General features: G+C 38.0%; 1 protein-coding gene across 2 annotated transcripts in view; it reads left to right on the forward strand.

Annotated features, from left to right (window-relative positions):
• kiaa1614 (KIAA1614 ortholog) overlaps window positions 1-17,283 on the forward strand; it is a 39,397-nt gene that overhangs the window by 12,462 nt on the left and 9,652 nt on the right. For both annotated transcript variants that reach the window (XM_073844755.1, XM_073844756.1), the window contains 7 exons: window positions 5,288-6,199; window positions 8,547-8,616; window positions 10,511-10,651; window positions 12,233-13,419; window positions 15,449-15,596; window positions 16,039-16,297; window positions 16,492-16,616. In XM_073844755.1, the coding sequence (XP_073700856.1) occupies window positions 5,323-6,199; window positions 8,547-8,616; window positions 10,511-10,651; window positions 12,233-13,419; window positions 15,449-15,596; window positions 16,039-16,297; window positions 16,492-16,616 (2,807 nt within the window). In that variant the 5' untranslated portion in view covers window positions 5,288-5,322. The remainder of the gene's footprint in view (window positions 1-5,287; window positions 6,200-8,546; window positions 8,617-10,510; window positions 10,652-12,232; window positions 13,420-15,448; window positions 15,597-16,038; window positions 16,298-16,491; window positions 16,617-17,283) is intronic.

Consider the following 17,283-nt stretch of genomic DNA (forward strand, 5'->3'; position numbering starts at 1 on the left):
CTCCAATGGAACTGGTGTGTGTTGACTACTTACACCTGGAGCCAAGTCGTGGAGGTTACGAATATATCCTTGTAGTCATGGATCACTTCACAAGGTTTGCGCAAGCCTACCCTACAAAAAACAAGTCGGGACGGACTGCTGCTGAGTGCCTTTTCAATGATTATATTCCACGATTTGGTTACCCTGCCAAGTTGCATCATGACCAGGGTCGAGAGTTTGAAAATGAACTCTTCCGTACACTTCAACAGTTTGCTGGAATCGGCCACTCACGAACATCACCGTACCATCCTCAAAGTAATCCAGTCGAAAGGTTCAACCGAACTCTCTTACAGATGTTGAGGACTCTGGCAGACAAAGAAAAGGAAAGGTGGAAAGAACACCTACCACGAGTCGTGCATGCATACAACTGCACTAGGCATGAGTCCACTGGGTATTCCCCTTTCTATTTGTTATATGGACGAAATCCTCACCTTCCAGTAGACCTAATCTTTGGTCTTGTGGAGAAAGCAGACGAGGTCACACATAAAGGGTATGCTGACCAATGGGCAACCAGAATGGCTGAAGCATACCGAATTGCAGAGGAGCACAGCCGACAATCTAGTGCTAGGGGTAAAGAACAGTATGATCGGAAAGCAAGAGGAGTCATTCTGAAGCCAGGGGACAGGGTACTTGTCCGAAACCTTGGAGCACAGGGAGGACCTGGGAAGCTGAGATCCTACTGGGAAAAGACAATTTATGTGGTGAAAGAACAGGTGTCAGACAACCCTGTATATGTAATTTGTCCAGAGAACGGAGGTAACAGAAAGACCAGAACGTTACATCGGAACCTACTTTACCTGGTGAACGACTTACCTGTGGAGGCTCCACTGGAGTCACTGTGTTCAAAGAAACCTGCAAAAGAAAGAAATGCACATGTACAGACAAGCAAACACTCTAAACAGAAAGGAAGAAGAAACTTTATCAGAGACAGTGACACAACAGACTCAGATGAGGATGGTGACTTGGGAGGATATTGGTTGAGAGTCCCAGTCAGTTTAACAGAACCTGGGAGAGATGATCCACCTGAGCAAATACCTGCAATAGAACAGTTTGGTCAAGCGAAAAAAAGAGACAGTCAAAACCAAGTACCATTCAGGAAGAAACAAAGAAAACTATGGAGACATGATTCACCTGAACAAGTGCCTGAGCGAGTGCCTGCAAGAGAACTACTCAGTCAAGTGCAAAGAAATGAACCCATACTTGATCATACCCCACTTGCTATTGACCGTGAAAATGGTGCAAATACTGTGCATGCCATACCTGAAGAGATGTCAGATGTAGTAGTTGAAAGCCCAGACCTGGATGATCTAGTTGAAATTAGGCGATCTACCAGAGATAGGAGACCAAGACAGACGTTCATGTATGAGGCATTAGGTCAGCCAAGATCACAGTCACATACAACCGTTAACACTGTAGGTTTTTATGGGTCACCAGCTAGACAAGGGGGCTATACATCATACTATCCTACACCAACATACTTACCTCCATACTATATTCCTCCAGGTGAACCTTTCATGCCATGCCAGACATTCACACCATATACTTACCCTGTATGTGTTTATTGAGACTAATGGTGTTCTAAGACATTGGGAGATACTATCTTCTTTGTCTGGGAGAGTGTACCCCCACATGGTGTTCAGGTCACAGGATTATTTCACTGATTATATATATATATTGTATTTATGATTTACATATGCTCATTTCTATGTATTTATATAGCTTTATTGTCATGAATGTATATATTAAGGAAAAACAAAGTTGCATTTTCTAAACACGAAGTGGCAGTTGAGAGAAGAGTTGCCATGGCGACTACGGCGCGTCTTCAGTCAACAAAGAAGACTGCTTAACTGAAGGCAAACTCTTGTTTCTCTCCTTCTTTATTGCAAAAATAAGGTTAGTAAAATGATCAAATGTCAAGAAAAACAGCTACTATTCACATTCTTTACTGTCCAATGAATATGTTTTCAGTTGGATACTAATTTTATTAGTAATTTTAGAACAGTTGTCATGCCATAGGGTTCACTTGTGTTTTACATGTTATTGACTTTGAAGTGGTAAAGTTTATGAGTAACTGTACATAAAGTAAGCATTTCAATGTATTTAAGAGTTTATTTTAATGTTAAAGTTATAAAATGTCAGTTAGTGTGTACAAAAATGGTATGGGTACAGATTACCAGACATGTTATTACGTACCTTTTTACTTACCTGAATCCAGTCTGCTATGTGAGTTGTGGGAAACATTTATAGGATTTTGTTACCTTGTTTAACTGTTTGTTTGCTGCCAATGAGTACTTGTATATACTTATACATCTTTTCCTAATGTGGAGTACTGTGTGTTGAAGTTTCATGAATGTTCATGTGTATTAAAAGTCAACAAAGAAGACTGCTTAACTGAAGGCAAACTCTTGTTTCTCTCCTTCTTTATTGCAAAAATAAGACTATTCTCATCTGTTGAGTGGACTCCCAGAGCGGGGTCTGCAACATATATATTACATTATTATATATTAACGTTTTATAAATATATATATTTTTTTCAAATAAACTAATATTATTCATAGAAATGTAACTTTGTAACAGTGATTTAAAAAAATATATATATATTTTTAATATTTTAAGTTGCTAGAAATTGCTTTTTGAGTGTAATAATTTTTATTTTGTTTTGTTTTTTAATTGATTTTTTAAACTTCTGAAGTAAATATTTCTACATGCAATTTACTTCCTTAATTTTTACCTTTACTTTCTAAGCTTGACTTAGAAGGTATTTAACTGGCTAGAAATGGCCCTTTTAGGCTATTTATAAAAAATTAAGGAACAGAATCATGGAAACTTCTAAAGTAAATATTTCTACATGCAATTTACTTTCTCGGCTTTACTTTTTAAAAGGTATTCAATTGCCTCAAATTGCTTTTAGTGAGAATTATAATTGTAAATATAATAATATTTATTTAAATTTTTAAATCATGACCCGAATGTTTCTGTGCCATTTTGGCTACCATTGGTTGATGTTTATCCAAAACAAACGTCTTTCTCTCTACCTTTGAAAATTACAAGGTCATCAGTCAAATATGTTGCCGTCTTTGGTCACTGAACAACTATATTCTGTTGTAACTAGCAGCTTGAATGCTTTAATCATATTTGTGAAGGTTGCTGTATGAAGTATGGCCTTTTTAGACATTTGAGAAATGATTTTATAAATTTTTTAAAAACCTAATAAGTGATTAAAATGGTTGTCTTATTTTGTGTGTGATAGAAAAACGTCTGTGTATCCAAGCATAAAGTACCTGGAGCACCAGGAGGGTGTCCTAATTAAGAAAGGACCAATTAAATAAAATTAATCTCCCAGAAAACTCACTCGTTTGTGAACTTACCTCAGAGAAAACTTGCTTTTCTATTTCCATCTAAAAGTTAAAAGCATTCAGATGTTAGTTTGACAACATTGTGCTTTGTTACAATATGATTGGAGGTTTAAAAGCAGGATAGCAGTCTTAAGCCGAAAGCTAAAAGGGGGATAATGTGTCACCAAGCTCTACATTATTCTCAGAACAGGTTAGCGTGTTGTATCCGTTACTGCCGAAACTATTTGTTCTACATGAGTGGCATTAGTAGTTAGTAGAGCAGATGAAACTTACGTGTTACGCTAAAATATGCATTATAATGTTCCCTCAGCCTTTGGAAAATGCCACAATGACATACTAGCAGTTATTTGTGACTAAAAGACATTTTTCAGATTCTGTGGTCAAGCTCTGGCCAAAGCTGTTTGGAAAGAATGAAAGTCTTCTTGTCAACAAAAAGTGATTTATCAAAAATTCACTTAACTGCTCTGAGGACAGTTAAAACCTCTGTGGTTACTAATGGCTTTAAAAAGACAGTTTAAAATGCCAAATACATTATATCATGTAGTAAGTGATATTGGCTAATGAAAGCCTGTTTGCACACAAGAATTCATGTTAAATGTCACTCAAAAATGCCTTGCAATAAAAAGGCATGCAACAAATTCATGAAAGTGAGTATTTCCACATTCTATTTATTTTTATGCTTAAAGCTAAAATATTTGATGGGCTAGGAATTATTTATTTATTCATTTAAAAATATCATTGATTAAAATCAATATTTCTATATTTTTTTTTTATGCATGACTCTATAAAGTATTTAATTGGCTAGTAATTGCATTTATTAAAAAAAAACGTTGTGGAAAACATGGACATTTATATAGTTAATATTTCTACTGTATATTCTATTTGTTTAATTGGCTAAAAATTACTCTTTGTAAGCATAATAACTAGATGTATTTATTTATTTGTGATCCTAGACCACAAACGCAGTCAAAAGTGAAATTGAGATTTATACGTCATCTGAAAGGTGAATAAATAAGCTTTCCATTAATGTATGGTTTTTGGGACAATATTTGGCCAATATAGAACTATTTGAAAATCTGGAATCTAAAGGTGCAAAAAATGTAAATATTGAGAAAATCGCCTATAAAGTTGTCCAAACAAAGTTCTTAGCAATGCATATTACTAATCAAAAATTACGTTTTAATATATTTATGGTAGGAAATTTACAAAACAATCTTCATGGAACATGATCTTAATATCCCAATGATTTTTGGCATTAAAAAAATCTATAATTTTGACCCATACAATGTATTTTTGGTTATTGCGACAAATATACCCATGCTACTTAAGAATGGTTTTGTGGTCCAGGGTCACATTTATTAAAAAAACACATGGAACAAAATCATTGATTTTTATAATTAATATTTCTATTTAATGATTAATTATTCCTGTTTGCACACAAATACACAAGTATTTCCCTCAATTCATGTTTATTGTTACTCAAAATTGCTAAATCTTTTATCTTAATCTTTTTATCTTGTTTTTTAGTTAAAAATATGTAGAAATCATCAAATATAAAAATGTAATACAAATTCAGTAATTTAAAATTTGTTTTTTTCAGTCAGAACACTGCAGATAAAAAGCAAAGCTGCAGATTAAAATAAAGTCATACAAAAATGTGTGAAAAGGAACAGTAATTCCGTTGAAAAACTTTTGACAGGTAGTGTACTTTCTCTGAAAACAAGTCTTAATATTTAATAATAATCGTTCATTTATAATGTTCCAAATTCATTAAAATTACGATAGAGGTAAGAACCAAGAGCAGGAATTGTTTTCATGAGAAGTTCTCCTGTGTGTACAAATACAAATTTAATAGTGAATGACACCCAACTTGATTCTTTCTATCCCCTCAGCCACCATAATGCTCCACTGACTCTCTGAATCGACCATGGAGGATGCAGTGACCTCTGAGGATGCTGAACCCCTGCCTGCCACCTCGAAAAACATTGACATCCACCTCAGGGAGCCAGAGGACGAGTGTCCTTCCAGCACCAGCCCAGAGCCCAGCTCCCCGTCCTCGCCTTCTAATCAGCAAACTCAAGGCTCTGCTGTATCAGCGCTGCAGTCCAAGGTCAAGGCTCTTTCTGAGTGCAGAGTCACCTGGAAAGAACCAGGAAGCAAGAACCAGGACAAGCGAGTGGTTCCCGGGACCTTCATGCTGGGATACGCCCTCACGGACGCTTGGGGCTCCAGCAGCAGCGATGAAGACGGAGAACCTCGCAAACCCCTGATGTTCCTCGCTGGAGACCACAAGCCTCAAGTAGAACTTGAGTACGATACTGTGTCTTCCGAAGCTTTGCTGGCAATTCCACGCGGCCTTGGAGAAGGAGCAAGCGTGGAGAACCTCTCGAACGATGCTCAACATGATGCTTATTCATCTACTAAACCATGGATGCCACCAAAGTGTTTCTGGAGGTCCATCAGACCAGAGAAGCCGGTTCTAAACGGGAACATTCCTGTGGGTAAAGATGGAGCAAATGGAGGAACCTTGAGTCACAAAATGGGCCACAAGTTTCCAAGGGAACTTCAAAGGTCTGATAGCCTGGAAAGTCACCTACGCAGGTACAATCATGGTGAGGTGGGACAATGTGGACTTTGGCGGGCGGACAGCTTAGAGAGTTTGTGCAGCAGTAGAAGTTCGCTGTCCCTCGCCGAGAGGGTCGAGATGAATCGTGGTCTTCTCAAACAGATGCTTCAGAAAGCCCAAAACAAAGACCATGTGCCAGGACAGAGGACAGAAGACCCAATGCACATCGGCAGTAGAGGTAAGGAGATTCGTTATAGTGAGTATTTGACATGCTACCTTGTCCAAAGGTTGTTCCAAACCATCTTCAGAAGACAAATTAAGATATTTTTGATGAAATCCGAGAGCTTTCTGACCCTGCATAGACAGCAATGCAACCACGTTCAAGACAGAAAGGTAGTAAGGACATCGATTAAAATAGTCCATTGGACATCAGTGGCTCAACCTTAATTTTATGAAGCTACGAGAATATGTGCGCAAAGACAACAATAACGACTTTATTCAAAAATTTCAATTAAGAACCTCTTATATGCGTTTCAAACTCGAAATGGCTCGAAATCGGCCATCTTGTTTCCCGCAAGCTGAGATGTATTATCTCTAGCTTATCTGATGTAACGTAATGTACAATATAAAGCGTAGCAGCGCTAATCCGAGGTTATCAGAGCTGTTAAATGCCGTTAGCGCATGTCTGATGAGATGACATTGTCTCCTTTAGCACGTTTAAGGATTACAACGGACGCACATGACCTCCCTAATGAACAAGAGGTCATATAGATGAGAGAGCTGGATAATCCAGATATGAGGGGACAGAAGGATAAGAATGAGAATTATAGTGATTAAAAACAAGTCAGAGTAACTGTGATAAAGGCTGGGAGATGGGAAAACAGAGACAGTTTGTACGCTTGTTTTTTTTCTTTCTGGTGCTTTTGAAGCACCAGATGTTGACACAAATATGATGACCTTGTCATTTCAAGTGAGATAAATAACTGGCTTTTAGCTGTAGGGCAAACACAGCGCACTCAGCTTGATGTAGACGCTGCAGTAGTGAAACTCTGAATGACGTAGATTTTAGTTAAAAGATTAAAAAATTAAAAGTTGTATATTTTATTTAAAAATATATACAGTGCCTTGCAAATGTATTCATACCCCTTCATTTTTGGACTGCTTTCAACTGCTTTAAATTACTTTTTTTCCACACCAATCTACACTCAAACAATTACATTGCATAAGTATTCATACCCTTATAAGGGACACTTAAAATTTAGCTTAGGAGCATTCATATCGCTTGCAGATGTTTCTAAACTTCGAGTGGAGTTACACTGTGGCAAGTTCGTTTGAATAATTATGATTTTGAAAGGCACACACCTCTCAATGAAAGGTCTAACAGCTGTATGGCCTGTTTCCACCACTTTTTCTTGCAATTGTGAGTTTACATCTCGCAATTGACTTTTTTTCTCAGAACTGTGAGATATAAACACACAGTTGCAAATTATAAAGTCAGAATTGCGAGATATAAACTTGCAATCCTGACTTTTTTTCTCACAATTGCGCAATTCTGACTTTTTTTCTCAGAACTGTGAGATATAAATGCACAATTGCAAGCTATAAAGTCCAGTTCTAAGGAGAAAAAATACTGATAATGTTCACAGAATTGCAAGTTTATATCTCGTAATTGCGAGTTTATGACACAAATCTGACTTAAAACTCACAATTTCGAGTTAAAAAGTCAGAATTGTGACAAACTCACAATTCTGACTTTTTAACTCGAAATTGTGTTTGTTTCTCTTTTCAGAATTGTGAGATAAGTCGCAATAAGCTTTAAAAAAAATTATTTAGTGGCGGAAACGGGCTTTCATAGTTTGATGTAAAAAAAAAAACGTTACTGTTAAAGTAGTTTAACATAAGGCTAAAACATAAAGCATGAAAAAAAATTAAGGGGTTTGAATACTTATGCAAGGAACTGTATATATCATTTCCTCCGAGGAAGCAGTGACTCCTCAAAATATTGGATGAAAAAAAACTTGATTACAAAAATAAAACAATGACGATATTACAAAATATAACATTATAAAGTGTATAAATCACTCGTTTTTCTAAAGAAACATTGTTCAACAGCGACACCATCAGGTAAAGTTACAGCGGGAGTCCGCATCTCTCTCGCCTCCCCTGAGCCCATTGGGTTTTAACAGACCCCCTAAAGCATGCGGTGAGTTTGTTGGGGGGTAATTGAGAATGAATGGAGGAAATGATCGGCTGTGCTTGGTTAATGTGATAAATCCTGCCTTTTGTGTTCATGCGTGTTCCCAGTTCATGAATCGGTCAGAATGAACAATATAATGGCGTTAATGGGAAGACTAATTTAAAAAGGTAAACAATTCGCACATGTAGAAATAACCACTTTGTTATGTCAAAATAAGACTTGAAATAGCATGAAAACATGATCTGTGGGAGTATTTTGTGAGTAATCAGCTTGGTGAAATTTTTTCAGTAAATCAAAAATTTATATTTAAAAAAGTATCTATATTTTATATATAATTAAGTCAGTATTAATTCTTTACTCTGAATTGTCTCTGTTTCTGTTTCCATAGGTATCTGTGGCTTGAATGACAGTGATTGGGATTCTGGGATTTCGCTCCAAGGTAGTGAACACAGTCAAAGGTGGGCAGCACAGATTGATGCTCTCACATTACACCCCCACACACACATCATGTGTATTTAGCTTTTCACAATAATGGTTAGAGATTTATTATTTCAGCATCCTGAGACTCTCAAAACTAGTGGCTAATCATGTCTCAGTGTTGAACATACCAAAAAAGTGGAACGTGAGCCCAGGAGAAAACAGCTGCTGATGCTTTTCATAAGCTGAGGAACGAGATCATATCATCGGCTCTTCCTGCCGCTCCTTTAAACTCCACCTAAGAGTTGTATAACAAGGGAAATAGCTGAGCTCTGTTGTCCAAACTAATAAAGATGCCACAAATTCCACAAAATAGATGCCACAAAATAGATTCTTTAAAAAAAAAAGTGGGTCATTGTCAGGAAATTTGTTTACAATTTCAGGAAGTATTTTATACAAAAAATTATATATTTTTTGCACTAAACAATTACTTAAAAATCCTTTTAAAAAAGCAAAAAAATTAATAAATAATTCACTAAATATTATATCCATATTTTGGTTGGATTAAAAAATAATTTGGTTAATTAGTAACAGACCAACAAACAATTTAAAAAAAATTTTTTTTCAAAATAATTGTTAAAATATTATTATTTTATTATTATTTACGTTACACATTAAATAGATTTGAATTTATTTAAAAAAAAAAATTCCTTTTGATTGTAGTTCCTGAGAATAACCCATACATTCTGATTTCATGGTTTTATTTTTTAAAGAGTCTTAAAAACCTTTGAAATAAAAAACAAAAAGAAAACAAAAAATAAATAAATAAACAAACAAAAAAATAAACATAAATAACAAACATTTCCTTATTTTTGCTTGGATTAAAAAAAAAAGAATGAATTGGCAACAGACAGACTACAAATTTGGCTAATAATCTCAATATAGTAACATTGTAAAATTATTATTATAAATTAAATTATTTTAATTATTATTTTCTTTCTTTTACAATACACATGAAACAGTTGAAGTTGTTAAATAATGAGATTAAGTTCAGAGAATGACCCATACAATCTTCTATATAATGGCTTCATAAGCAGTTTTATGGTTTTATTTTTTCAAAAATTAGTGTAGGTGGTGTATTTAGTAAAAAAAAATCCTTTAAATGAAATATAAAAAATCGCATAAATAAAATAAAAAATAAACAAACAGACAAATTAATTAATAAACATGTTTTTGTATAAAATAAAAAATGCAGTAAACTAGTGAAAGATAAAAAATGATGTAAACTAGTGAATGACATTTTATTTAAAAAAAGCATTAACATTTTCTTCATTATTATTTAAAATATATTTATTGATAATATATATTAATAATAAAATAATATAACAAAAATATATATTGATGTATAAATATCTATACATCATCTGAAAGCTGAATAAAAAAGCTTTCCACTTTATTAGAATTGGACAGAGATGCAATTAATATTTAAAAATCTGGAATCTGAGGGTGCAAAAAAATCTAAATACTGAGAAAATCTCCTTTAAAGTTGTCCAAATGAATTTCTTAGCATATTACTAATCAAAAATTAAGTTTTGATATATTTACGGTAGGAAATTGACAAAATATCTTCATGGAACATGATCTTTACTGAATACTTAACATAAGACTACATAAGACTGGTTTTGCTCACATTTATGAAGATTTCATAAGCACTTTTACATCTTGGTATCGACATGTTCCTGTTTCGGACTAATATTCAAGCCTTTGATCATGTAAACATATGCATAAGCCCATCTAGCGCATTATAATCAGGTACAAACCCCACACACACTCAACGTCCGTCAGCCTAATTAGTGATGACGGCCTGCTCCACTTAATCCCCCCCACTCCGCACAGGAGCTGACGTGTTTCTTTCTCTCGCTGGCCGGCCCACAGGGCCTTTGTGTTGGGCGACGACCTTCCGCTGAGCCCTCGCCACGAGCAGGCCAAACGACTGCTGGAAAGAGCACGTATGAAGGCCCGGTCCAACCCTCTTAAAGCCGACCACACCATCCTACCCATCCAGAGGGACAACCCGTAAGTTTTCATGGTATTTTTCTCTCTTGTTAGGGTTTCGGTTGGGGGGGGGGGTTGGGGTTTTGAGGCTTAGGCATCATGGGAAGGGAGGGTGACTACACGGCTCTCTTCATATCAAAACAAGGAAAAGCTTCGTCTGCTCACTCTTGAGGGTTTCTGAGGGGGATATAGATGTTAAACTGTATTATTCGGTGCTGGATTGAATAGGCTTTTGCTCTATTTGGAGACAGGCAGCTGTTGGGGAAATCTTTTTTGAGAAGCAACAGGTGGTGTTTTCTATTTCTGTCTGGCATTATAAAGACATTAAAATAGGCTGTATATTCAATGTATCTGTTTGAATACCGACACACAACTGTTATAGAATAACTCTAGTATCAAAGAAAACAGAGACACCCATTAAATGCTAACAGTGAAAAGCTAATGGTAGTCTGAATTTAAACTTCTAAACTAAGTATACTGGCGTCCTCCTCCAAACTCTTCTGTTATATAAGACTACCTGAATTATACAACGTGAACACACGACTGGTGCCTCTAAATCCCACTTCCCCGTCCAGTGCTCAGTTCTCTACCTCAGCACTTTCACACAAAGACAGATGGGCGAGCTGCCCCAAACGCCTGTCACCTTGTTTGGTATGAAGACAAGCGGCGTGCATTACATGGCAGCATCCGGAACAGATTATGGCAATTTTAAACGTCACAACAAAACCTGATGTGCACTGAGAAAAGACGAAAAAATATTGAAAAAAAAAAAATTAAAAATGTTTAAAAAAATATGTGTGAATAGTAAAAAGTATTATTTAAAAATTATATTAAATAAATAAAAATAAATAAATTTAAATAAATTAAATATGATTGTGATAAATCAAATAAAAATATTTCATTAATTAGTGTACATGGTGCATTTAGGTTTAAAAAGCAATTAAATTACATATTCTGGCTTGGATAAGAAAATGATTAGTGACTGGCAGATTAAAATTGTTCATTTGTATTCAAATGGCAGCTTTGATGAAACTGCTTTGCTGTCCTGCTCTGTTACACCTGTCATGTCTGCCAGCTGTTACTTTCCTTCTCCCTAATTCCCTTCCTGCTTCTCCCTTATGGGCAAAACAGCTCAGTGATGTTGAATACACTGCTGTCAGCTTGCTCGGGTTAAACTTAACACTTAACTGCCTCTCTTGAGATTGACAGTTTAAGACAAACTCACAGCTGTATAAAGTCCCATAGGTTGCAGAACAGTGCACAAAGCTTAATGGGCATAAAAGTCCCAGTGCACAATAATACACCGGTAGATTACTATTCTGGCACTTCTGCATCTTAGCAAGCAGGGGATATGGAAAGGCGCTGATGATAAGAGCTGCTGATATTGAAATGCCTGCCATGCTGAAGACAACCTTCCATAAAGGAGTAAAAAAGCATGTCAGGAATGTGCACAGAGGAGCCAAAGCAGAGGGAATTTTTTCCTCAGGAATTCGTTCATGTCTCCGTACTGAGAGATCTGCTGGCCACTTTGGCATGCATCCGTTTTGTGTATCTAAGTGCTCAGGAATGTAACAAATTTCATAAATGTGCATGTGTGTACAGGGAGCAGTTGTCCTGGGTTGGTGTACCCCTACACCAGGCTCCTCTTGCGGGGAAGGAGGGCGTGGCGGTGGTCTCCGGAAACCTTAGTGACTCCTCCAGTGGCGACTCGGCAGGTGGAACCCGGCGGAGACACGGCCAGTCCCCTACTCGTGTGCGTTTCGAAGACGAGTCGGAGAAAGACGCTGAGGTGCGCTACCTGGAGCGGCTACGCCAGAGGCGCAGGGCTGGAGAAAGAGCGCAGGGGCTGCTGGTGTCCAAACCCACCTTGTCGTCTTACATCAATGGACAGGCAGAGACAGGACATGGCTCCAATGATTCTATATTCTGGAAGACAAAAGCCAAGAAGAGTTTATTGAACGGCAAAGGTCCTGAGACAGCAAACAGGCAGTGCAACTCTTGTGGGACCTTTCTAAATGAACCCCACGGGCCTAGCTTGAACTCAAATACTCTGGCTTTGCCTAATGGGGAAGTCGAAGGGAAAAAGATACCATGTTGGGTTGCTCCCACCCTTCCTAACCGGCTTGTCCGGATCGAACAGATTAAGGAGACGTACATTGGGACGAGTCCCGCTATTGTCCACAGCGATGGAACGCATTGCAGTCCTGCAAATACCGTAAGCGGTAGAGGTACATTCCAGAAGCTAAAGAAGAAGGTCCGGAAGCAAGAGAGCAAGCAGGAACCCTTGTACGTCAATGGCCTGAGGGCTCCAACACCTCCGGACTGCAATGGTGGAACTCAAATGTGTCTCTCGAATGGACTAGCACTGCCACTCAACCCCTATGCCACGGATCCACTTGGACTGGGACAAAGAATCCCAGTCACATGCAGTCCCACATCGAGCAAGGGACCTGTGGCACCTCCATTGCCCCCCAAAGGAGAGCCATGCAGCTCCCATGTTTCTCAGCCAACCCCTCCACCTCTCCAACCGAAAAAATCAGCCCTGAAATCCAGCTCAAAGAACCGCTCTAATGGTAAGCGGACCGTCACACTCATATCTTCGCCGGAGTACAATCTGGACTCCACAGAGGCAGCGGGTGCTGTGGAGAGTTGTCCTCAGGAGCAGGCTTCTTCTGGTTTGGGTTATTGGGAGGACAGATCTCCAATGGTCACCCCTGGTCCCATACTCAGGACGAGCCCAGTTCTGTGTGCTCGAAACTCACCCATACAAGGAGAAGAAAGGCTAACAGGTTAGTTTAATTACATTGGCTTATAGCAGTAGTCAGTAAGCAGGGGTCTCCATACTTGGTCCTGGAGAATCGGTCCTGCAGAGTTTAGCTCTAACCCTAATTAAACACACCTGAACAAAGGTCTAGGCATTTTAGAAACTTCCAGGCAGGTGTGTTCAGGGAAGTTGGAGCTAAACTCTGTAGGACACCGATGCTCCAGAACTGAATTTGGAGACCCCTGATCCAAAGCAACTTACCATACACCAGGGATGTACAACCTGCTCCTGGAGGGCCGTTATCATGCAGAATTTAGCTTCAACTTACCTTGAAGTCCAACACACCAACAAGTAAGCCTAAAAAAACTTTGATTAGTTGGTTCAGGTGTATTTAATTAAGGCAGAAGCTAAACTCAGCAGGACAATGGCCTTTCAGAAACAGGTTTGGACAACCCTGAATTAGGGTTAACGCAAACCCTCTTCTTGGAGAGCTACTGTCCTGCAGATGTCAGCTCCAACCTTAATCAGGCACACCTGAACCAGCAAATCATAGTGTTCAGGGCTAATTGTCAGTTACATACAGGTGTTTTAAAATAAGGTTGGAACTAAAGTCTGAAGGAATGTAGGTCTCCAGACACACCTGACCAGCTAATCAAGGTCTTACTAAGCATACGAGAAACTTCTAGACAGGCGTGCTGAGGTAAGTTGGCGCTAAACTTTTCAGGACAATGGCCCATCAGGACAGAGTTTGGACACTCCTGCCCTAAAGAAACATTGGGTAAGTGCCTAGATCAGGGGTCTCCAAACTCGGCCATTGTCCTACAGAGTTTAGCTCCAACTTACCTCAACAGATCTGCCTGGAAGTTTCTAGCATGCCTAGTTAGACCTTGATTAGCTGGTTCAGGTGTTTTTAATTAGGGTTGGAGCTAAACTCTTCAGGACAGTGGCCTTTCAGGACAGAGTTTGGACACTCCTGCCCTAAAGAAACATTAGGTAAGTGCCTAGATCAGGGGGCTCCAAAATGGGACATTGTCCTACAGCAGGGGTTTTCAAACCTGTCCTGGAGCCTCCCCTGCCCTGCACATTTTGCTTGTCTCTCTCATCTAATACACCTGATTCAAATCATCAGCTCATTAGTAGAGACTGCAAGACCTGAATTGGGTGTGCCTAATAAGGGAGACATACAAAATGTGCAGGGCAGGGGAGGCTCCAGGACAGGTTTGAAAACCCCTGTCCTACAGAGTTTAGCTCTAACTTACCTCAACACACCTGCCTGGAAGTTTCTAGCATGCCTAGTTAGACCTTGATTAGCTGGTTCAGGTGTGTTTAATTAGGGTTGGAGCTAAACTCTGCAGGACACCGGCCCTCCAGAACTGAGTTTGGAGACCTGGCCTAGATTAAGGGAACTGTGGTGATTGCCCTTTGACTCAAACCAGCAACCTTTCTGGTTACTAGCACTGAGCTTTAGTCACTTAGGCATGACACAAAGTCTAGTCAAGCACTAGCTATTTTTGTGTTACACAAGTGTCCTACCTACTAGAACGTTCATGTTTTTTAATACATATTTGAGCACACTGCCAGTGATCAAGCTAATATTTAGCACTGTGAAGGTTAGATTTTAAATGCACGCTTGCATAATCAAATCTAAAAATGAATTCCCAGAATCAAGCAGCAATTCCAGGTAGACCTGTGAGCCCTGCTCCAGTCAGCAAGGTGTCACCTTCGGGTGAGCACATGTGCGCTTCTCTTGACTGCGTTCCTGTCCCACTGGGGATTGTCCAGATCAGCAGATCCACACTGTCCTGTTGGAGTAATCCCACAGTGGGCCAGTTGCTAGTGCGATCAGCTGTAGCTCTCTGACAGCCTTTTTCCATCTCCTTCAACAATTTTCCGTCTTGTGTGACGTGGATTGGAAAAACTATTTGACGTTTCAGTTACATAAATGATCGACTAATGTTCTACTGTTATTATCAACATATTCATATTCATCATGATATTTAACAGTATACATAGGATGTTTCATCATCACAGCCACGTTTTCCATTCTTTCTTAGATGCAGAACAGCACCAGAGTACAGGACAGCTGGGATCTGATGCAACATCCAGCAGTGCTGAATCAACCCAGACTCATCTCAATGACGGACACATCAGAGGGCCAATCAGACCAGTGCATCACAGGGCAACTAGCCCAAACTTTTCACAGTGAGTAAAGAGGGAAAGAAAGAGAGGTTGGAAATAATGAATGTGCTACGTCCATACCCACAGCTACCTCCCTTTACCGCAACCCCTCTTTTTTTAGGTTAAGGCTTTAACAAACCAGATCCTTTACTAAAATGTTCAATCCTTTCCCCGAACAATATAATTTCCGGGGCCACAATCATACAGATTGCTTTGGCACTTAAAGCTCAAAGTAGGTCAGGGGAGATGTGGGCCAGGCTTCCTTATGACTATGTGTTTGTCTACTACAACACTGCCACCTACTGACTGAGAATCACAATTGCATAAACCTTTATACAGATGTCACAATCAAAATTGCACCTTATATTACAAATAATGAATAAAAAAGACAGAAAAACAATCTAATGAAATACACCAACAAGTCACTGGAATAGCAAATAACATACTGAAATAACCTGTTTTTCAGAGCCGGGATGGATGCAGAGCAGCGGGAGGGTCGACCCAAACTCTCCTTGCGGCGGTTTTTCTCCGCCATGGGGCTGAACAGCGTGGGGCTGCTGGGAAAGGGACGATCTAGCAGCATGGATCAGCTCAGCCTGCAACCTAAACCCAACTCAAACCCGAATCAAAACACTCGACCGACTTCACCCTCCACTTCCCCCAGCCCCACACACAGACACCACAACCAGCTGAAGAAAGCCCCCTCATTGCAGACTATACGTCTGGTTAGCATCTATGATATAATATCAGCCTTCAGAACTCCCTCATTAAACATCTGTAATATGTACATATTTTTATTAATTACAATTGAAGAGATACTACGGATGCAGTTGCATTGATGTGTCAGTGTGCTACTTTTTTACAATTTCAAGGTGATAATTTGGAGAGTGGCTCTGACTGTATCCTTTCTCACCACTAGGGGTCTCCCTTTCTCCAGCTGAGGAGATCTTCATCGGCTCAAAACCTTCAAATCCCCAGAAAGAAAACAGACCGTTCCTCTGCATACACTCCGGGAGAACAGCCCTGTAGTCCTGTATTAACCAGGTACAGCTTCACAACAAACTAATTAATAAAACTAATGATGCATCACTTAAAATTACACCAAACAATATAATATAATATAATATAATAATACAGTTGCTAAAGAAAATGTTGTATTGACATTAATTTTGATGAATTAAAAAAAAATCATAATTTTTGAGTCATCAATATTTTTTTTTCAGGGTTACATTATCTGACCTTATTTATATTGTAATACATTGTTACATACCATTAAATGTATTTATTATTATTATTATTATTATTACAACTACATGTAATGTGTATTATATATATATATATATATACATTTTTTCAGCCATTCATTTACAGCAAATATCAGAAATTGTATGTATATTATAAATATTATAATAATAACTGACCTTATTTATATTGCAATACATTACTACATACTATTAAATATTTGTATTATTATTATATTTAATGTATTAATTTGAATAAATAAATAAATAAATCTTTATATATATATATATATATATATATATATATATATATATATATATTTGTAATATATATATATAATGTGTTTACGGCAAATATCAGATATGTTTTGCATATTTTAAATATTATATTGAACACACTTACATAATATGAATATTATTTTCATAAATTTTTTTAAATATTTACTTTTTTACTATTATCTTCAGTCATA

The sequence above is a fragment of the Garra rufa genome, chromosome 7, assembly GCF_049309525.1.
Source record: "Garra rufa chromosome 7, GarRuf1.0, whole genome shotgun sequence".
NCBI classification, from domain to species: domain Eukaryota; kingdom Metazoa; phylum Chordata; class Actinopteri; order Cypriniformes; family Cyprinidae; genus Garra; species Garra rufa.